Genomic DNA, 22,200 nt, shown 5'->3' with positions numbered 1-22,200 from the left:
ACCTCCACAGTATCAAGAAGGACAGAGGGAGCTTTCTTTACCAGTTTGTTTAGTCTCTTCCTGTCTGCAGTCGTGATGCTGCTGCTCCAGCAGACCGCCCTATACAGGATGGCTGATGCCACCACAGAATCATAAAAGGTTCTCAGACGTGCTCCCTCCACCCCGAAGGACCTCAGTTTTCTGAGTAGGTGGAGTCTACTCTGACCTTTGTTATAAAGTGCGCTGGTGTTAGTAGTCCAGTCCAGTTTATTGTTTAAGTGAACACCCAGGTACCTGTAGGAGTCCACAATCTCAATGTCCATTCCCTGGATGTTCACTGGTGAAGAAGAAATGTGTCTGCTCCTGCTGCAGTCCTCCACCAACTCCTTGGTGTTCACTGCGTTGATCTGTAGGCAGTTCAGCAGGCACCAGTCCACAAAGTCTCAGATAAGTTCTCTGTACTCCTCATCTTCATCCGTGATGAGGCCAACAATCAATCAATCAATCAATCTTTATTTATAAAGCCCTTTTCATGCCAGGGAGCAGCTCACGGTGCTTTACATAAAACAATACAACAATTAAAAGCATTTAATACAAGAGATATAAAACAAACATACGCACACACATACACCACATAAACACACACTCACACAAACTCGGGAATTAAGAACACTTGAACACTTAAGGAAACGCTATCTCACACAGTGGGGAAACAACAGAGAATGAGGTTTAGATTAAAATGGAAAAAATAGGATATATAAATAAAAGCAATAAAAAATTAAGATAAATCGGTAAAAGGATATATAAATAAAAATAAATAGGATATATAAATAAAAGAAATAAGTGCAATAAAAAATTAAGATAAATAACTACAAGGGATAAAAGACTTCAGACCGGACTGAAGCCAACGTAAAAAATAAAAAATAAAAACACGATAAATAATAAAATAACACAAGTAGCTAAAACCAGACTAAAAGGTTAAAATAATAAACAAATAAATAAATATAGTTTAATCAAAAGCCAAGCTAAAAAGATAGGTCTTGAGTTTGCTTTTAAAAATGTCCACATTCTCTGTTTTCCTCAGGTCCTCAGGCAGACTGTTCCACAAACGTGCACCGTAATGGCAGAAAGAGGCCTTACCATATGTTTTAGTTAAAACATGAGGAACAGTTAGAAGAGCGCTGCCTGAAGACCTGAGGGTTCTAAAAGGCACATATTTCAAAAGCAGATCAGATAAATAATTTGGACGAAGACCATTAAAAGCTTTAAAAACCATTAAAAGATTCTTAAAATCGATTCTGAAGCAGACAGGTAACCAGTGCAGAGACTTGAAAATTGGTGTAATGTGTGCTCTCTTTCTGGTCCTCGTCAAAACCCGTGCAGCTGAGTTCTGAAGATGCTGTAGTGGGATAATACTTTTTTTTAGAGAGACCAGAAAGAAGAGCGTTACAGTATTCTATTCTGCAGGTAATAAAAGCATGTTTTCGTGCTTCAGTGTTGGATTGAGATAAAAATGGCCGTACCCTGGAAATGTTCTTGAGATGATAAAAACCACTCCTAACTATGCTTTTCATGTGAGCATTAAAATTTAATTTAAAATCTAAGATAACACCTCGATCGGATGTGTTAAAATCCAGGGCTTTGAGTCGTAAGTTAAGCTTTTCCCTGTGTGCCTCAGGACCGATAAGAAGTACTTCTGTTTTGTCCTGGTTGAGCTGTAAGAAGTTACCTGCCATCCATAACTTAATATCCGAAATACAATTTAAAAGTGTGTCTACTGGTCTGGTGTCATCAGGAGACACGGCTACATAAAGCTGAGTGTCATCAGCGTAACTATGGAAATTAATGTCGTGTCCCCTGATGACGTCGCCCAGTGGCAACATATAAAGATTAAAAAGAGTGGGACCTAAAATTGAACCTTGAGGGACACCACACTTCAATCCATAGCTCCTTGCGGAGTATCCGCCCATGCTTATAAAAAACTCTCTACCAGTAAGGTAAGATTTGAACCAGCTAAAAACAGTGCCAGAGAGACGAACCATGATGTGAAGTCTGTTCAGGAGGGTTTTGTGGTCAACCGTGTCGAATGCTGTACTTAGGTCCAGTAAAACCAAAACAGAAAGTTTCTTCACATCCATGTTGGGCCTTAGGTCATTCACAACTTTTGTTAATGCCGACTCTGTACTGTGTTTGGCCTGAAAACCAAAGTAAAGTTTTTTGACAATGTCATTACAATTTAAAAAATCATTTAACTGATTAAAAACAAGCTTTTCTAAAATCTTACTTAAAAATGTCAGATTGGATACTGGTCTGTAATTAATGAGAATTGATGGATCTAGATTGTTTCTTTTCAGAAGGGGTTTGACTATTGCAGTTTTGAGAGAGGATGGGAAAACACCGGTCTGGAGAGAGTTGTTTATTATGTCGAGCAAATCCTTAACCAAAAAGCCATGGACTGATTTAAAAAAGGGTGTAGGAATGGGATCTAAAATGCAGGATGTGAGTTTGAGTTGAGAGATTACCCTTGTCAACATCCCAGCATCAACCAGGACAAATTTCTCTAGTGTTTCCCTACTCGGAATAAGAGGTTCATGGGTTCTAAAATCCATGGATATGACCGGGAGAGAAGCTTCCCACCGTGGTTGCCCTTCCCTGCGGCAATCCACGGCTCTTGGTGGCTAGGAGTGGAGTTAGCCTGGGATTTAGGTTTGGTTCCCTTACTAGCAATGCTAGTAAGCTAGCACCAGAGCTGCCTGTAGACAGTGACTTAAAACACCAAGTAGGAATAACCGATCATTAAAACCATCAACTTTAAAAGAACTCAGGGTTAAAAGTGACTGGTATCTTGAAGCACACCGCAGCTCTCCAAACAGAAATGAGGATAAAAGCTTAATAAAGTGGTGATCTACGGCGGACCAGCTTGTCGGCGTGTCGGTATCCCCAACACGCCGACAACAATGGTGGAGTCGTCAGAGAACTTCTGAAGATGACAGTTTGTGGTGTGATAGGAGAAGTGTGCAGTGTAGAAGGTGAAAAGAAAGAGGGCATGGACAGTCTCCTGTGTGGTCCCTGTACTGCAGACCACAGTATCGGACACACAGTCCCCTGCCCTCACAAACTGTGGCCGGTTGGTGAGGTAATCCAGCAGCATTGTGAGGTGAGAGTCCACTCCTGTCTGCTCCAGTTTGTCCCCCAGAAGTGCAGGCTTGATGGTGTTGAAGGCACTGGAGAAATCATAAAACATGATTTTCACAGTGTTCTTCGTCTTCTCCTGCATCATCAACCCCGATACCAGGCTGGGAGACGAACTGCAGCGGGTGCATTGATGAGCTCCAGGGTTCTCACCAGGATTTTTTTTCAGCGTAACGGCAGGTCCTCCTGCACGCGCACGTGCACAATAGACGAGAACGTGCATGCGCAACAGACGGGAACGGGTCAATCAACAGGAAAGTACGGCTGAGGTGGGGAGACATAAATGAACATACAGTGCCTTGTGAAAGTATTCGGCCCCTTGAACTTTTCAACCTTTCGCCACATTTCAGGCTTCAAACATAAAGATATAAAATTTTAATTTTTTGTCAAGAATCAACAACAATTGGGACACAATCGTGAAGTGGAACAAAATTTATTGGATATTTTATACTTTTTTAACAAATAAAAAACTGAAAAGTGGGGCGTGCAATATTATTTGGCCCCTTTACTTTCAGTGCAGCAAACTCACTCCAGAAGTTCAGTGAGGATCTCCGAATGATCCGATGTTGTCCTAAATGACTGATGATGATAAATAGAATCCACCTGTGTGTAATCAAGTCTCCATATAAATGTACCTGCTCTGTGATAGTCTCAGGGTTCTGTTTAAAGTGCAGAGAGCATCATGAAGACCAAGGAACACATCAGGCAGGTCTGAGATACTGTTGTGGAGAAGTTTAAAGCTGGATTTGGATACAAAAAGATTTCCCAAGCTTTAAACATCTCAAGGAGCACTGTGCAAGCAATCATATTGAAATGGAAGGAGTATCAGACCACTGCAAATCTACCAAGACCCGGCCGTCCCTCTAAACGTTCACCTGGAACAAGGAGAAGACTGATCAGAGATGCAGCCAAGAGGCCCATGTTCACTCTGGATGAACTGCAGAGATCTACAGCTGAGGTGGGAGAGTCTGTCCATAGGACAACAATCAGTCGTACACTGCACAAATCTGGCCTTTATGGAAGAGTGGCAAGAAGAAAGCCATTTCTCAAAGATATCCATAAAAAGTCTCATTTGAAGTTTGGCACAAGCCACCTGGGAGACACACCAAACATGTGGAAGAAGGTGCTCTGGTCAGATGAAACCAAAATCGAACTTTTTGGCCACAACGCAAAACGATATGTTTGGCGTAAACGCAACACAACTCATCACCCTGAACACACCATCCCCACTGTCAAACATGGTGGTGGCAGCCTCATGGTTTGGGCCTGCTTTTCTTCAGCAGGGACAGGGAAGATGGTTAAAATTGATGGGAAGATGAATGGAGCCAAATACAGGAGCATTCTGGAAGAAAACCTGTTGGAGTCTGCAAAAGACCTGAGACTGGGACGGAGATTTATCTTCCAACAGGACAATGATCCAAAACATAAAGCCAAATCTACAATGGAATGGTTCACAAATAAACGTATCCAGGTGTTAGAATGGCCAAGTCAAAGTCCAGACCTGAATCCAATCGAGAATCTGTGGGCAGAGCTGAAGACTGCTGTTGACAAACGCTCTCCATCCAACCTCACTGAGCTCGAGCTGTTTTGAAAGGAAGAATGGGCAAGAATTTCATTCTCTCGATGTGCAAAACTGATAGAGACATACCCCAAGCGACTTGCAGCTGTAATTGCAGCAAAAGGTGGCGCTACAAAGTATTAATGCAAGGGGGCCGAATAATACTGCATGCCCCACTTTTCAGGTTTTTATTTGTTAAAAAAGTTTAAAATATCCAATAAATTTCGTTCCACTTCACGATTGTGTCCCACTTGTTGTTGATTCTTGACAAAAAAATTAAAATTTTATATCTTTGTTTGAAGCCTGAAATGTGGCGAAAGGTTGAAAAGTTCAAGGGGGCCGAATACTTTCACAAGGCACTGTAGATAGGCACCCAGTTGGTAAAAACAAACACACATGGCGTTATCTGTCAAAATAACAGCGCAGCGGCCCTAATCACAGTCTTAACCCTTCCTGTTCGGCCCCCGACCGTGGTCAGGAAGCCCGGGGTTAACCCCCTTCACTTCCTCAGCAGCCGTAGAGGCAAAGACACAGGAGCCCAGCCGTATCGAAGACCACTGCAGCCTTTATCGTCTATCAACAATGGCTGAACCGCACAGTACCACCAACCCAGCAACTGCACACCTTCTCTCCTCCTCCGACTGCACCGACTGCCCGTCTGTCTCACTCGCTCTCCCCCTCCCTCCCACACACACACGCTGCTCTCTCTCCCACTCTCATGACGGAGCCACACACTCTCGTAACAACAGCGTAATCTTTGAAACGCGCTGGCGTAGCGGCCCTAATCACAGCGTAATCTTTTAAACTGAGCGTAACGGGCCGTTAAGACTGCGTAATGGCCCGTTAGACAGCGTAACGGGAAGTTAAATGTGCTGGCAAGAACCCTGAGCTCACCAGTTGTCACAAATGATAAAGGACCAATCTCTCCAGGGTGTTCATCAGGTGGGATGTCAGTGCCACCGGCCTGTAGTGGTTGAGGTCCTTGGGGTGCGAGATCTTCAGTACCGGGACCAGACAGGACAGATGGTTGTGAGTGTGGGGCCCTGTGGGGGAGGGGAGGTGTGATGGTTGGAGAGCTGTGATGGAGCAGTAAAGAGAAGGGGAATACAGCGGGGGTGGTGCAGTCAGCAGGGGGTGCAGACAGAGGCAGTGGTGGCTGCTGCAGGGTGGACTGGGCCGGGGGAGGGGTGGCTGGCGGGTCAAACATGTTAAAGAAGCTTTTCAGGTCATTCATCCACTCCTGCTCCTGTTTCAGTTCAGTCTTAGGGTCTTTGTGGCCAGAGATGGTTTTCAGGTTTCTCCAGAACCCCCTGACATTATTCTGCAGCAGCTGATACTCCATCTTCTTCCTGTGTGTTCAGCTGCATTCCACTATTAACATGTTGGGTTTTCACTGATGAGTCAAATCAACAATACAGTAACCAGCCATAAAATAAGAATAACATTAAAATCCAAATGTCCTGACAGGTTTGAAGGCTGAAGAGGACAGCAGCTTTATTCAGACAGATTTTACTGGATCCCCATCAAACCTGTCTGTGTGGTGTGTAGAAAAGTACCCAGTGGTGTTAACCATTAGAATCTCTGTGATCCTGTATCCACTGTGGAACAATGTGTTCATAGAAATGTTCAGTCATTTGGAGATGCTTGTATCATTCCTGCTGCTGTGTCATGGCTCCTAGACTTCCATTATAAACCATCATATTATTTTTCCTTGAAACATTCGACTCTTGAGCTGATTTTGTTGGAGACAGCCAGTCCTGGACAAAGTGACAGATGTGTGTTCTCTTATCATCACAGTAGTAACCATGATCTTTTGTGTCTTTGTCCCTCCAGAGCTCCCACAGTCTTATGTCTGTGAGAATGAGAAGACTGTTGTTGACCATCAGCCCCATGACCAGGAGAGAAACTCCATGGTGGACCATGAGGACCCAGAGCCTCTACGGATTAAAGACCAGCAGGAGAAACTCTGCACCAGTCAGGACCAATCAAACCCAGAACTTTCTCAAATTAAAATGGAAGAGGAAGAATTGTGCACCAGTGTGGACCAATTAAACCCAGGGTTACCACAAATTAAAGTGGAACAGGATGAACTCTGCTCCAGTCAGGAGGAAGAGTTAATTGGATTGAAACAGGAGACTGATACCTTTGAGGTGACTCCTGCTGATGAGGAAAGTGACCACAATGAACCAAAACCAAACAGTGATCAGCTTCTGTTTCACATCTCTTGTGTAGCTGAGAGCCCAGATCAGGAAGGATGCAAGGATGTAGACTCAGGATCAACTAGATGTATCGAGCAGAAACCAAGAGATCAGAGTAACAACAGTCACAGTAATGATGTAGACAATGCTCCAACGTCAGCGAGACAGTGTGATAATGACAAGGCAAGAAAATCTCTACCATGTGATGTCTGTGGAAAAGCTTTTAGGTATCAATCAAATTTAATCCAACATCACAGAATCCACACAGGTGAGAAGCCATATTCTTGTGGAACCTGTGGAAAAAGCTTTAGTCATCGGTCCCATTTGAATGTCCACATGAGACGTCACACAGGTGAAAAGCCATATTCTTGTGAAACCTGTGGACAAAGCTTTAGTCAACGGCGCCATTTGACTGACCACATGAGATGTCACACAGGTGAGAAGCCATATTCTTGTGGAACCTGTAGAAAAAGCTTTAGTCGACGGGAGTATTTGCCTGCCCACATGAGAAGTCACACAGGTGAGAAGCCATATTCTTGTGGAACCTGTAGAAAAAGCTTTAGTCGACGGGACAATTTGACTGCCCACATGAGATGTCACACAGGTGAGAAGCCATATTCTTGTGGAACCTGTAGAAAAAGCTTTAGTCGACGGGACTATTTGACTGCCCACATGAAATGTCACACAGGTGAGAAGCCATATGTTTGTAACACTTGTGGAAAAAGATCTTCTGATTCATCAGCACATAATAAGCACATGGCAGTTCACAAAATGGGAAAGCCAGATTCTTGTGGAACCTGTGGAAAAATCTTTAGGCATCGGTCCTATTTGACTGCCCACATGAAATGTCACACAGGTGTGAAGCCACATTCTTGTGGAACCTGTGGAAAAGCTTTAGTCGACGGGACAATTTGACTGTCCACATGAAATGTCACACAGATGAGAAGCCGTACTCTTGTAAAACCTGCAACAAAAGTTTCAGACATAATCATCAATTAAAAGCCCACATGAGAATCCATTGTTAGAGGTTAATAGTAGATGTTTTAGATTTAAAGCACCTTTAGTCTGTGCTTCAACAACAATTGTGAGGAAGTATGTAAGCAATCCTTGATGATTAGACCAGATGGAGTCTGGACTGTGGTGGTGGTAGAGCAGGAAGAAGAACCAAACTGAATGTCTGGATGGATATGGTATTGGTACAGACTGCTACATTTCTGCTATCATGACATCCTTCATCAGCAGAGCAGTGATTGGAAATATTTTGAAGCTGTTTGGAACATTTTCACATCCTGCTGAGAGAACATGGCTGTTCAGGTGTGAACATACTGCTGGAATCCACTCAGCTTGAGCTCTGCTGTCTTTCAAGTAAAAGGAGGAAACGAGATACAGAGACATTGTGACAGCAGGACACAACAGAGTGTGTCACTGCAGCAGAGGAGATCTGGACGTGAAATAAAGTTGTAATAAAACGTCTACAGCTCCATGACTGCTTCATGAAATGTTTTGAATGTTTTCAAGCAGATGAACATTTACAAGTTGTTTAGTAATGAATGTAACATTGAAGATCGGCAAGAATATCTCTGAGTCAGATATCAAAGACATAACCAATTTAATTTCTATTTTATTTATATAGTGCCAATTACAGTGAAATTGTCTCAAGATGCTTTGATGATGTTTGATGATGGACCACAGATTCTCATCATCAAACAGTCTTTGTGGCCCATTCCATCCGTTGAGGCTTGTGTTTGTTGTTCAGAGGTGGCTTTCTTGCAGTGATGTGCAGATGATACCTCAGTGTGCGTGTCACACATTCCCCCTGCTGTGTCGACGCTGTATCACGCTGTATTGGTATGTGTATGGGTTCCATCTAGTGGTTAAAAAATGTACTGCAGCATATAACTAAAGGCACACTTGTAATGAGTTTCCATAACATTAAACATTTTTATTCAGAAAGAAGTTTTTGAAGCATGTTTGGGCTCAAACGATTTCTTCTCTTGGATGCAATTTCTCCAGCTTTGGAGAAAATTCGTTCACAAGGAGCTGATGAGGCTGGAGTAGACAGATATTTTTGGGACAGTTTGAATAAGTGTGGGTAGGTATTCTTTTGAGATTTCCAGTATTCCAGTGGATCTTCGGTTCTGGGAATGTTTGCTGATGAAAGGTATCTTTGTACTTCTATCATGGCATCAGCCACAACACTTGTACTTGTTCGAGTACGGGCCACCTCCATGTCCAGCTGTTGCCACAGGTTGTCTGTAAAACAAGACATGATTAGCTTCAAATGTAAATATATCACCCCGAAAACATTTTGAATAAATAAATACACACCTGACATAGAAGATGCTGGCAAATGAGATGAGGGGCCAGGCTGATCTTCCTGTGGTGCCGAAGGTGGCCCAGAAATTCTCATCTCTGCAGCACATTCAGATTTTAGTTTCTTCACAGCATCATTTATTTTGGTCCCATTTAAGAATCCAAGGGCTTTAAATCGTGGATCTAATAAGGTTGCCAGAGACAGATGACTGGAAGATTCATAATTGTTCAAGGTTTCGGTTACTCTTTTGTCGAGTTCATGACGCAGTTTTTTTCCAACTGATGTTTCCAGAGATGGAGCACATTTTTGCATTGTATGATGAAGCATTTTCATCATCGGGATTATTTTGCTCCCACTCACTCGCTTCTCCTCTGAAAGCTCCACAGTAGCAGCATTAAAAGGGGCAAGCACAATCAGGACTTCTGCAATGATGTCATGCTCCTCTCCAGTAAGTGCAGGCAATGGTGTTTTTAAAGATGCCAGACTCACCCAAACAGGCTCTTTTTGGCTTGCTATTCTTGACAGCATTTGGTATGTGCTGTTCCAGCGTGTAGGAACTTCATTTATGAGTTTCAGAATTGGTTTTTGCATTTGTTGCTGCACGTGACTCAGCTTTTCCTTGGCAAGAGTGCTGGAACGAAAATAGGTGACGATGTTTTTGGTTTTATGTCGGATATCAGTTAGGTCTGACACTTGATCGCAAGATTTTTTAACAATCAAATTTAAAGTATGTGCGATGCAAGGACTATGCCCGATTTTTAATAGTCTTGCAGACGCGATCATATTTGCCCCGGCATCAGTTACAAAGCGTGCAACCTTCCCTGTGATGGCCCAGCTGTCAATCAGATCTTGTGTGACCTAAAAAAATACAGAAATAAAAAATAAGTATATGACAAGTACATGACATCAACAGATACCATTATTAATATTTTCAAAAAACCTACCTCAGCAATATTCTCTGCTGTGTGGCTCTTGGGAAAATATTTAACTCCCAGCACAGTGGTGCACATTTTATTTTCAGTGTCAAAGAAGTGGCCAGTCACAGCCAAGTAGGCCTCCATGTTTACTGAAGTCCACATATCTGCTGTAAGGCTGATTGCATTGGTGGAGTGTAATTTTTCCTTAATGTTCTGGGTTTCTGCTGCATATCTCTCAGAAACCATTTCCTTTAGAGCCTGTAAAGTAGAAGAAAATCTTCAAACAATAATAATTGAAACTCCTAATGATAAGTGCAATTTCTGACATATAGTACCTTTCTTATTAGCAAACCACCAATAATTTCTCTACCAGAGTCTATTACAGATCCAGAATTCCATTGAAATATTGTCAATATAATATTATGGAAATATAGTACAGTACCTTTCTGGTTGGTATTGCGTATGATGGCTCAAGAGTCTGGAGCATCTCCCTGAATCCCTCGTCCTCAACGATGCTTAAAGGTTGGCAATCTTTGATTATCATATTTATAATGCATCGATTGAGGGCCTGTTTTCTAGAGGCTTGAAGTAAAAAAAAAAAACAGTTTGATTTAGAATGTAATTAGCCTCCATAATAATTAGTGATAGATTACAAAATAATAATCCACCAGTATCCATTCCTGGTGTATTGTCTTCTCTTTCATGACGAGCTTTATAATGCCGTAGCATTGATGATGTGTTTCGGGTTGCATAAGACAACTCCGTTGAACACAGACGACATTTAACCTGTGGATCATAAAAATATACACTACAGATTTTGTCAGCCATTTAAATTGGAACGAAGTACAAAGAAATTACCTTATCAGGTGATATAAGGTCAAAATGATCCCACACGGCAGAGTACTTTCTCTTTCTCGGAGGTTCCATAGCAATGAACAGCGTCGAAGCAACAAGTGAGTCGATGGGTGCTGGACTTCCTCAAGTAGAACTGGCGCCTCGAGGACACGTGATACAACATGATACAATACGACACAGTTACTGTGTCGGTCACGTGACTTCTCTTAAAGCGATACGCTCAGTGATACAGCTCGGCTGAGGTATTGCTTTCAGTGCATGATACGTGAATCGGTGCCTCGGCTCGTTCAGACCAACACTACTTTCTTGTGGCAAACGGAAATCAGTACACCTCCAAGGATGAACTCTGGTGCACGGTGAAAACTGCCGCAGATGGAGGAAGCAAAGAGACCATCAAAGAACTGACCAGTTCGGTTGACAGGCGTCTGATAGCTGTGATCCAGAAGAAAGGTGGATATGTCAGCAAGTGATCTCCTGAACATTGTGTACCAGTAAATGGGACTTGTTGCTGAATATTTATGGTTATTTGTTGGTTAATAAATATATTTTGGTTCGTTTTTAGTAGTTTTGGTTTCATCTTCGCCCGATAAATATAAAAAATCTGATCTGCATAATAACTTTAAACACTTCTTACATAGCATTTTCCTTAAATTATTCTAAAATACCTTTAATTTTACTGGGCTTTTTACAGTTTTAGTTCTTCAATATAAATCAAACTTCCAAATTTGAGCGAATGAACATTAATATTTCCTTCGATATTCTCTTATAACATACTTGCATAATAACTTTAAACAGGCTGTATATAGCTGGTAGGAAACTCCAAAATATGTAGAAGAGCATATCAAGTATAGTGAGGGTGATGCAGAGTAGACTGGTGGAAATGAGCAGCTGGAAGCAGTGGGCTGGAGGAAGGTCAGCAGCAGCATCCCACAGTGGACATGATGGAGACTAGACCAGTTGGTGGGACAGCAACCACAGATCTGAAGCATCCAGCTCTGGACCAGGGACACTCGGAGAAAGGACACGGGGAGAAACAGAGTTAGTGTAATGCAATAACGGTATATATATTAAATCTAAAGGTAAATAGAGAAGGGCTCAGTGCATCCAGAGAGGTCCCCCAGCAGCCTCGGCCTATAGCAGCAGAACGAGGGGCAGAACTAAGGGACGTCCAAGAGGAAGCCAGATGTGCCAATGAAGACAGCAGCTGACCCCCTCAGGGTCACCCAGTCAGCCCTAAATATAAGCCTTGTCAAAAAGGAAGGTTTTAACCAAAAATCTATTTTGCATGAAGAAACAACCTGTCGTGCATCAAACACTTTGTGAATGCCTCTGTTTTTGCTTCCTCAGAGGGTAGAAAGACTATTTCATGAGTGGAAACCATTCATTTTTATACCATCATTTATGCTGTTTCCTAAAGTAGAAAGAGATAATACTTCTATAGCCTAATAAAGTAGCAGAAATGTGCAGAAATGAACTTGAAATGCATTTTTGAAGGGAAACAACAGTGTACTGTATACTGTACAATGGAATATAAAACTACAAAACTCAACTACCAGACACTAGCTCTCTCTCATTTTTTGAATCATTGCTCCCACCCAAAAGATGCATAACCTGCATCAATCATAAGAATAGAAAAAAAACTGATTCAAGCAAAATATTCCGACCATATTAAGCTCTGATTAACACATGGAGGACAGAATGCAACTGTATTTGTCACACGTGCAGCACACAGTATTTGTTTTACAGTCCTTCTTGTTACTCCTGGATGACTGAAAAAAAACTGATCTCTGACCTACTGGGTACTGTAAAACAATGCTTTCAAGAAATGTTTTATTTGTTTGAAATTAATAAAACATGAGATTTGTTGTGGATGGTTGATGTGGCACCTGCACAAGAAAGTTTTAGTTTTTGTGAGATCAATCAGTAGCACACTCTCAGTTTCTCTCTCTCTCTCTCTCTCTCTCTCTCTGTGTGTGTGTGTGTGTGTATTTGTGTGTTGCATATTGTGTCTGTGAACTTGGGTTGTGTGGGGTCATGGATGGGCAATGATGCACCTGTACGTAGTTTATCTGACATCAATCAGTGAGCAGGCATAATCTAAATTTTTCATTCTGTGTTCATTGTTCATTATTTTCATGTTGTGGTTGTAAAAGGCAAACTAAAAAAGGCCAAACTAAAAAAAGGCCAATCCTTCGATCCTCCATACAAACTAAAAAGGCCAAAAATGAATAATTCATGTTGTCACTTTTTCATCCAGACACCATCCGCACAACAACTTTGATGTGCTATAGACGCAAACACAATGCAACAGTCCTTTTCTCGGTAGTTTGTGGCTTTTGTCGAACTCATAATCGATGTATATTATATGTATATTATATGAGACTTCCAGTGTATGTTTTCTTTTTCCCTACATTTTTTTTCAAGTTTAAAAAGATCCCCTTTATCACAAGGACTCACTGTTTCATATCAAAGAGACTATGGAGGACCTGTTTAATACACAGGATCGTTACAAACAGGCATTTCCTCCCCCCTTGACCATTGACTGAAACTCACCGGAATATTTGTTGCTGTTCCAGGCCTCGGGCAAGGTCCGCAGGAGATCGAGGAAAAAGCGAGGATCGCGGGCTGGTGTCCAGGTATGGCAAAGGCGTGAGGCTGCTCACCTGGGCTCGACCACTGCGCTCTGCGGAGGACGTGTTCGGTGTCTCCGCCACATCCTGCTCCTCGATGTTTGTGACAGCGTATTCACGCTGCTGTTTGCTCAGGGGTACGGGTGTCCTGGATCCTGTACAGCGCTTGAGTCTTGGTCGTGGATGTTCATCGGAGCAGCGCACTTCCGTGTTTCTGTCAGCAATGAAATGGTTGAGAGTGCCAGGTCCGACTACATCCATCAACTGGTGGCAGTGAATAAGAAAAACCCTAAAGTGCTGTTTGACACAATCAATTCTTTTGTTTGCCCTGCTGCTTCTGTAACTCCTGCTTTCACCGAAACTGATAGCCATGCCTTCTTGAATTTTTTCACCAATAAAATCAAGAAGCTCAAGGATAATATGCCACCCCCTCAGTGTGGTGCCTCGGTTGCTATCGAGCCTGCCTCCAGCATGTGGTTCACCTTTGAGTCTGTAACTCTTGCTGATGTTTTGGCACTGGTAACCAAGATGAAATTTTCATCCTGCTCCTCTGATGTCAGAGAAGGTGGTTTGCAATCAGCTGTCTTCTTACCTTGATCAACATAACTTCTTTGACAAATTTCAATCTGGCTTCCGTAAACACCACTCCATGGAAACAGCCCTACTGAAAGTGTCCAGTGACATAATGATGTCTGCCGATTCGGGTAAATGCACCGTGCTAGTTCTCCTGGATCTGTCCTCAGCTTTTGACACTGTTGACCATCAGGTCCTGTTAAGTAGACTGAGGGATCATGTGGGACTGTTGGGGTCGGTTCTCCAGTGGTTTACCTCATATTTGTCTGGACGTAGCTTTTGTGTGTCAACAAACCAGATAAAATCAGAGTCCGTGAATCTATTGTGTGGGGTTCCTCAAGGCTCCGTCCTGGGCCCTATTTTATTTTTACTGCACTTGATCCCCCTGGGTAAGATCATCCAAAGGTTTAGGGATGTTTCTTACCACTTGTATGCCAATGACATCCAGCTCTATTGTTCTTTTAAACCGGCCGAGATAAAGAAGCTCAATTCCTTTTTCCATTGTTTGGCAGAAATTAAACAATGGCTTAGTGAAAATTCTCTTCAGCTCAACGCAGACAAAACTGAAACACTCGTTGTCGCCCCTGATGTCTCAATGCCAGGGATCAAACAGTACCTTGGTGAATTAGGACAGTCTGCTAAATCGAGTCTTCGAAATTTGGGTGTTTTCCTTGATAAAGACATGTCTCTAGTGCAGCACTGTAAGCAGCTGACAAGAAACTGTTTCTTTCAACTAAGAAAAATCTCTAAACTCAGGAAAATGGTCTCAGGTAATGATTTAGAGCTCATCATTCATGCTTTTGTTTCATCACGTTTAGACTACTGTAACAGCTTGTTTTCATGTCTGAACAAGGGGGAGCTTTCGAGGTTGCAACTTGTGCAAAACTCTGCAGCAAGAATTTTGACCCGCACACACAGGCGGACTCGCATATCTCCTATTTTAAAGGAACTTCACTGGTTGCCAGTTTCTTACAGAGTTAACTTTAAGATTTTGGTTCTAACCTTTCGGGCCTTACATGGTCAAGCTCTTTCTTATATTTGTGACCTGCTCCAGCCTTACTCCCATGCGAGGGCTTTAAGGTCTGTGGATCAGAATCTGTTAAAGGTGCCACGTACTCGGTTTAAGACCAGAGGAGCCCGATCATACCAGGCTGTTGCTCCCAGGCTTTGGAATGATCCCGCTCTCTCTCCGCTCAGTTGCGTCTGTTGACGCTTTTAAAATACAACTTAAAACCTTCTTGTTTGCTCAAGCATTCGCTTAGTTTCTGGGGCTGTTATGATCTTATTTTTTGTGTTGACTATTTATGTGCATTTAATTGTTGTTTTTTTATTCATGCTGTGAAGCACTTTGTGGCTCTCTGCCTGTGAAAGGTGCTATATAAATAAAATTTACTTACTTACTTGTGTAGCATAGGACACCGCGGAGTGTCGCTCTTCTCCTGGGCATTTTCCTTTAAAAAGGAAGTCGGCTGCTTGCCGAAGTAGACGCCGGTTTCCTGTGGGGTGGCCTGAAGTGTTTGCTGGGCACACACGCTAGGCAGGAGGATGAAATGAGACAATCCGGTAAATATTATTGTAATATGGTGGTTGTTTTATGTTGTTCAGTATTTTATATGCATGTTGTATGGCAGGGTTTTATGGACTTGCTGAAGAATGGAGTGATTGTGTGGCACCGTGTGAGTGAACAACTGAGCGTGGGACGACAGGGTTTCAGGTATGCGGCTTTTTAATGTTTTTAGAGCTGTGATTAAAGTGTTTTTTAGCTTTTGGTAATGTTGTGTTTTTGTGTATTGCAGTGTTCGTGTGGGCCGCTGTCTGCTGTCCTTTTTGTAACCTTGTTTAGATTTTTTTAATTTGAGTTAGTTTGCCCAGTAATACACTACAGCTGTGTGAAAGGATAAAGAACTTGTGCGGGCGAACTAACTCCCTACATTTGTTTTTTGTTTTATGTTTGTTTGATTTGGGTCACTTCCCCTGTTAATACCATCTATGCTCTGACTCTCCATACTCGATCTTGTGGTGTGTTTTCGTATGAGGTGTATTAGTTTGCAGTTCTTTTGCTGTGCCCTAGAGTTTGGCGTGAATTCATGCATGTTATACCTGCGGGTTGGTCCGCCATTTGTGGTGCTGTAAAATTAATCGGGTTCGATGAGTTTCAGAGACAAAATGATGAAGTAAGCAGGGATACCCACTTCTCCTTATGAAATAAATAATTGTTGAAAACTACACTGTTGCTTCCATCGTGGTATGTAACCCGTGTAACACTTGTAAAGGTGTGTGTGAGTCTGTTTTAGTCCTATGTGACAATCTATGCCACTGGCCTTTTTACTGCATTCTTGATAGGTGCAGTGGAGACAGACAGGAAAAGAGGGAGACGAGTGGAGGGAAGACATGCAGCAAAGGGCCGCACGCAGGAATCGGGGAAGCCTGGCATTTGTTGCATTTATTGTTGATGAATTACAGAAAAATTGATACAGAAAACAAAAGATTCACACTAAAGAGTTTTGAAGAAGGCCTAGTTCCTTGATGCAGCCACATGGTCAATAAACTGTTTGCCTTCCTCAGCTACACCAGATGCTGTGGCAGCTGGTTCTTAAACCTTCCTCCTTGGACTCCATTTTCAACTTCCTCAGCCAGGTGGAGTTAAACTCTCTGTGATCCTCCAGGGGGGTAAACACACCTATAGCCATTCATTCTCCCATCAACACACATGCACTCTCTCTTCTGTTCACATCCACATACTGTAACAAAAAGGAATGTATGAAATCAACATGAAGCTCAATTTGGTTCCTACACCAACTTTATTGTCATTACACAGAGTCCAAGTATAAAGACAAATGCAGTTGAGCATGTAACTGTAAGTGCAAAAGAAGCAGTAAAAGTGCTTCATGAACAGTTTGGGTGTCTAAAATATAATACAGTATAAACAGTACAAAGTATTATGATCACATTAAGTATAGAAATGGAATCAAAATTCAGAAGGAGTCAGAATTCATGAATAACATCGTCAAGGCCCATACTGAAGAAGAATGGGGTTCTCATATACAAATTTACTCAGATGGATCTAACAACGCTGATGAGGATGAAGCCACTGTTGGTTTATTCTTTCCAGTTTTCAAGATCAGAAAAGGCTTTAGAATTCCAGATGACAGCATTCACTGCAGAGATATCAGGGATCGTTTTGGACCTTTGATGGGTGATGGACAACAAACTGGTCAAGTCAGTCTTATGTAGCGATTCATCAGCCGTGTTGACATCAATAAAGAAGCAAACTCCAAATCCAGACCCAATTTTCTATTAGCGATATTTCAAGCACTGTTTCAAATTCACAGAGCAGGGTGTGAGGGTTTTATTTGGGTTCCAGCACATGTGGGTGTGGAGGGCAATGAGGAAGCAGATAGCTTGGCACAAAGAGCAACCAAGGAGGAAAGAATAGAATTTGATTCAGCACACGGAAAGTCAGATTATGACTCTTGTCATGAACAAACCAGTCAAAGAAATATGGCAGAGGGTTCAGGAAACAAAAGAAGAGGGGGACTGATTTTGCTATTCAAGGTAAAATGGGAAAAGTAAGAAGGCTCTTCAGTGGTGCAAGAAGAGACTCAATTGTTCTCACCTGGCTAAGACTCAGACACTGCAGTCTGAAAAGTGGACTGGCTTTGATTGGGAAGCACAGAGATAGGAACTGTGAGTGTGGTGAACCAGAAACTGTGAGAAATGTTCTTCTTAAGTGTAAGCTCTACTCATGCCAACAGAAGAAACATTAGAGACTAGGAGCAGCTGGACGAACTGTTTTTAATCTTTGCTTTCTACTTAACATGGAGGAGTGGACAAATATGAAGAAACTTCTGAACTTTCTCATGACCACAGGACTGCATAAGAAAATATGGAGGATTCTCTAAGAACTATGAGTAACATCCAGTAGGTGGCAGCAATACGCCAGTGATGAGTCTATTCCGCCTAATTCAATGAGGAAGAAGAAAGTAACTCAGTGTTTCTGCCGGAACTTCACAGTGTGACACCCGGCGGATGCAAACAAAGAAGCATGAGCAGAGTCAGCTTCACTGCTGTGTGGACTGAGCTATAAAATGGCTGTATTGTAGTGTGGATGAGAAATATCAGAGCGTTAAAGTAACGATGGCTTCAGTTGAGTATCTGAGAGAGTTGATCAGCGACAGACTAACTGCTGCTGCTGGAGAAATATTCTCAGAGTTTGAAAAAACCATCGTCCAGTACCAGGAGGAGATCGATCGTCAGCGCAGACTGCTGGATGTCATCTGGAAACCACAGATCTCCTTACAACCCATAGGTGTGTATGCGTTTTGATGGTGAAGAATTCCACTTATATCATGTAGAACATCATGAAGTGTGCAGGTGAATAGTTAACGGTGAACTGAGACGCATTGTGAGGAAGAGAGAATGGGCTCATAATATGGTGTCTGTTAGTTGATGCTGTGTGGAGTTTTAAAATTGTGATCGTTGTGTTGATTGATCCTGGAAGCAAGAACCAAAGTTTCCTGTTCAGAGGTGCTGGAAGTGTTTATCTGAACTACTCCACACTGACAACAACTGCATTTTGTTATCAAACAGTTTAATAATAAAACTCCAGTCATTCCATCATTTCAGTCCAGAGATATAATTCCGTGTATAGAGATCATTCATAATGTAAAGAAAGTGCACATACAGAGTTAGAGAGTACAGAAGTCATGTGATGGATGGATGGATGGAGATTCAGCCTTTATTGATTCCACTGCATGAAAATTTTCAGTGTTCCAGCAGCCAATACAAAAAAAAATGTGCAAGGAAAGAAAAACAGCAGCACACAGTGCATAGACAATCAACTTCTCCTTCTAGAGGAAATATAAATGTTTACAGGAAAATTTCTGTGAAATTGCACAGTGTCCTATTCATTTTTATTGCACAATTAGTGAATGAGCTGAACTACTGGGAGCTTGATTGTACAGTCTGACTACAGCAGGAAGGAAGGAGCTGCGGTATATCTCCTTCAAACACAGAGGGTGAAGCAGTCTGTCACTGAAGGAGCTGTCCAGTGATATCAGGGTTCTCACCAGGGCTGTGTCCGAAATGGCGTACCAACGTACTACTCATGCTAAGTGTGACGTCAAAATAAGTATGTAGTGCGTTCACATTAGATAGTATGAAAAGACTGAGTACGCGAGAAATACCCGGATGTATACTATTTCCGGAAAATTTTTAAGTATGCCCGTTGACCACACTAGTCATACTCAACCGCCCCATAATGCTTTGCGAGCTACCCACCGAAATGGAAGCCTCCGCGGATCTGTGGTCGGACCGGGGCGATTTTTATTTTATTTTATGTGGTTAAGTAGTCATCCTAATCACCCCACAGATTTCAGAAATAGGCGTTTTCTGACCAACGTTTTAAATTTGTCAGACGCCTCACAACGTGCTACTGAATGCTAGCAGCTAGTTGCAGCAGCTCGCTTTGCATACAGAACAAGTAGCAGCTGCCTCCAGTAGCCTGCAGCTACAATTGAAACGATTCGCATAATCTGGCTAATAACTGCATGAGGACTGCCGGCTTGGAATTGCCACATTAATTATGCGACTGTTTGTTAGCGTAAAATCGACCTGAAGCCAGCATTCAGCCGAGATATTTGATAGCCGTACTTCCGGTTTTTGTCGTTGGTGGTTTGAAATGCATTATGGGAAACGTAGTAGTATACTACAGTGTGAACGGTTGGCAATCTAATCATGCTTATAGTAAGTAGTATACAGTATATACTCATTGAGTATGTAGTACTTTAGTATGCCATTTCGGACACAGCCCAAGATTTTTTTTCACCGTAACCGCAGGTCCGGCATGCACAATAGACGGGAACGGGTCAATCAACGACAGGAAAGTACGGCTGAGGTGGGGAGACATAAATTAACCTAAATAGGCACCCAGTCGATTAAAACAAATGCACATGGCGTTATCGGTCAAAATAACAACGCAGCGGCCCTAATCACAGTGTTAACCCTTCCTGTTCGGCCCCCGACCGTGGTCAGGAAGCCCGGTGTTAACCCCTTTCACTTCCTCAGCAGCCGTAGAGGCAAAGACACAGGAGCCCAGCCGTATCGAAGAACACTGCAGCCTTTATTGTCTATCAACAATGACTGAACCACACAGTACGACCAACTGCACACCTTCTCTCCTCCTCCGACTGCACCGACTGCCCGTCTGTCTCATTCGCTCTCCCCCTCCCTCCCCCTCCCTCCCACACACACACACATGCTGCTCTCTCTCCCACTCTCATGACGGAGCCACACACTCTCGTAACAACAGTGTAATCTTTGAAATGCGCTGGCGTAGCGGCCCTAATCACAGCGTAATCTTTTAAACTGAGCGTAACGGGCCGTTATGACAGTGTAACGGGCCGTTACGCTGAAATGCGCTGGCGAGAACCCTGAGCTCATCAGGTGTTGCAGATGACAAAGGACCGATCTCTCCAGGGTGTTCATCAGGTGGGATGTCAGTGCCACCGGCCTGTAGTGGTTGAGGTCCTTGGGGTGCGAGATCTTCAGTACCGGGACCAGACAGGACAGATGGTTGTGAGTGTGGGGCCCTGTGGGGGAGGGGAGGTGTGATGGTTGGAGAGCTGTGATGGAGCAGTAGAGAGAGGGGGAATACAGCGGGGGTGGTGCAGTCAGCAGGGGGTGCAGACAGAGGCAGTGGTGGCTGCTGCAGGGTGGACTGGGCCGGGGGAGGGGTGGCTGGCGGGTCAAACATGTTAAAGAAGCTTTTCAGGTCATTCATCCACTCCTGCTCCTGTTTCAGTTCAGTCTTAGGATCTTTGTGGCCAGAGATGGTTTTCAGGTTTCTCCAGAACCCCCTGACATTATTCTGCAGCAGCTGATACTCCATCTTCTTCCTGTGTGTTCAGCTGCATTCCACTATTAACATGTTGGGTTTTCACTGATGAGTCAAATCAACAATACAGTAACCAGCCGTAAAATAAGAATAACATTAAAATCCAAATGTCCTGACAGGTTTGAAGGCTGAAGAGGACAGCAGCTTTATTCAGACAGATTTTACTGGATCCCCATCAAACCTGTCTGTGTGGTGTGTAGAAAAGTACCGAGTGGTGTTTACCATTAGAATCTCTGTGATCCTGTATCCACTGTGGAACAATGTGTTCATAGAAATGTTCAGTCCTTTGGAGATGCTTGTATCATTCCTGCTGCTGTGTCATGGCTCCTAGACTTCTATTATAAACCATCATATTATTTTTCCTTCAAACATTTCACTCTTGAGCTGATTTTGTTGGAGACAGCCAGTCCTGGACAAAGTGACAGATGTGTGTTCTCTTATCATCACAGTAGTAACCATGATCTTTTGTGTCTTTGTCCCTCCAGAGCTCCCACAGTCTTATGTCTGTGAGAATGAGAAGACTGTTGTTGACCATCAGCCCCATGACCAGGAGAGAAACTCCATGGTGGACCATGAGGACCCAGAGCTGCTACGGATTAAAGACCAGCAGGAGGAACTCTGCACCAGTCAGGACCAATCAAACCCAGAACTTTCTCAAATTAAAATGGAACAGGAAGAATTGTGCACCAGTCTTGACCATTTAAACCCAGAGATTTCTCAAATTAAAATGGAACAGGAAGAATTGTGCACCAGTCTGGACCAATTAAACCCAAGGTTACCACAAATTAAAGTGGAACAGGATGAACTCTGCTCCAGTCAGGAGGAAGAGTTAATTGGATTGAAACAGGAGACTGATACCTTTGAGGTGACTCCTGCTGATGAGGAAAGTGACCACAGTGAACCAAAACCAAACAGTGATCAGCTTCTGTTTCACATCTCTTGTGTAGCTGAGAGCCCAGATCAGGAAGGATGCAAGGATGTAGACTCAGGATCAACTAGATGTATCGAGCAGAAACCAAGAGATCAGAGTAACAACAGTCACAGTAATGATGTAGACAATGGTCCAACGTCAGCGAGACGGTATGATAA

General features: G+C 42.9%; 1 protein-coding gene and 1 long non-coding RNA gene across 19 annotated transcripts in view; one reads left to right on the top strand and one right to left on the bottom strand.

Annotated features, from left to right (window-relative positions):
* Positions 1-11,570, top strand: part of LOC127534764 (zinc finger protein ZFP2-like) — a 31,450-nt gene extending 19,880 nt beyond the window's left edge. Inside the window, 2 exon segments of the mRNA XM_051950799.1 lie at positions 6,563-7,810; positions 7,813-11,570. Of these exon segments, the coding sequence (XP_051806759.1) occupies positions 6,563-7,810; positions 7,813-7,952 (1,388 nt within the window). The 3' untranslated portion in view covers positions 7,953-11,570.
* The window catches only part of LOC127534770 (uncharacterized), a 124,343-nt gene that overhangs the window by 43,352 nt on the left and 58,791 nt on the right, over positions 1-22,200 (bottom strand). For 4 of the 18 annotated variants that reach the window (XR_007943206.1, XR_007943205.1, XR_007943207.1 and 1 more), the window contains exons 5-6: positions 7,473-7,556; positions 7,265-7,388 (exon numbers count right to left, since the gene is read on the bottom strand). The exons of 3 other annotated variants lie outside the window; for them this stretch is intronic. This is a non-coding gene — a long non-coding RNA (uncharacterized LOC127534770). Of the gene's footprint in view, positions 1-7,253; positions 7,389-7,449; positions 7,557-7,683; positions 7,809-22,200 lie in introns of those variants that run through there. 11 more of the 18 variants (XR_007943196.1, XR_007943209.1, XR_007943200.1 and 8 more) reach the window with 5 other exon arrangements.

Source organism: Acanthochromis polyacanthus, chromosome 7 (assembly GCF_021347895.1).
Source record: "Acanthochromis polyacanthus isolate Apoly-LR-REF ecotype Palm Island chromosome 7, KAUST_Apoly_ChrSc, whole genome shotgun sequence".
Classification (NCBI taxonomy): domain Eukaryota; kingdom Metazoa; phylum Chordata; class Actinopteri; family Pomacentridae; genus Acanthochromis; species Acanthochromis polyacanthus.
Note: the sequence above shows the minus strand (reverse complement) of the source record. Positions and strands in the feature narration are given on the sequence as shown.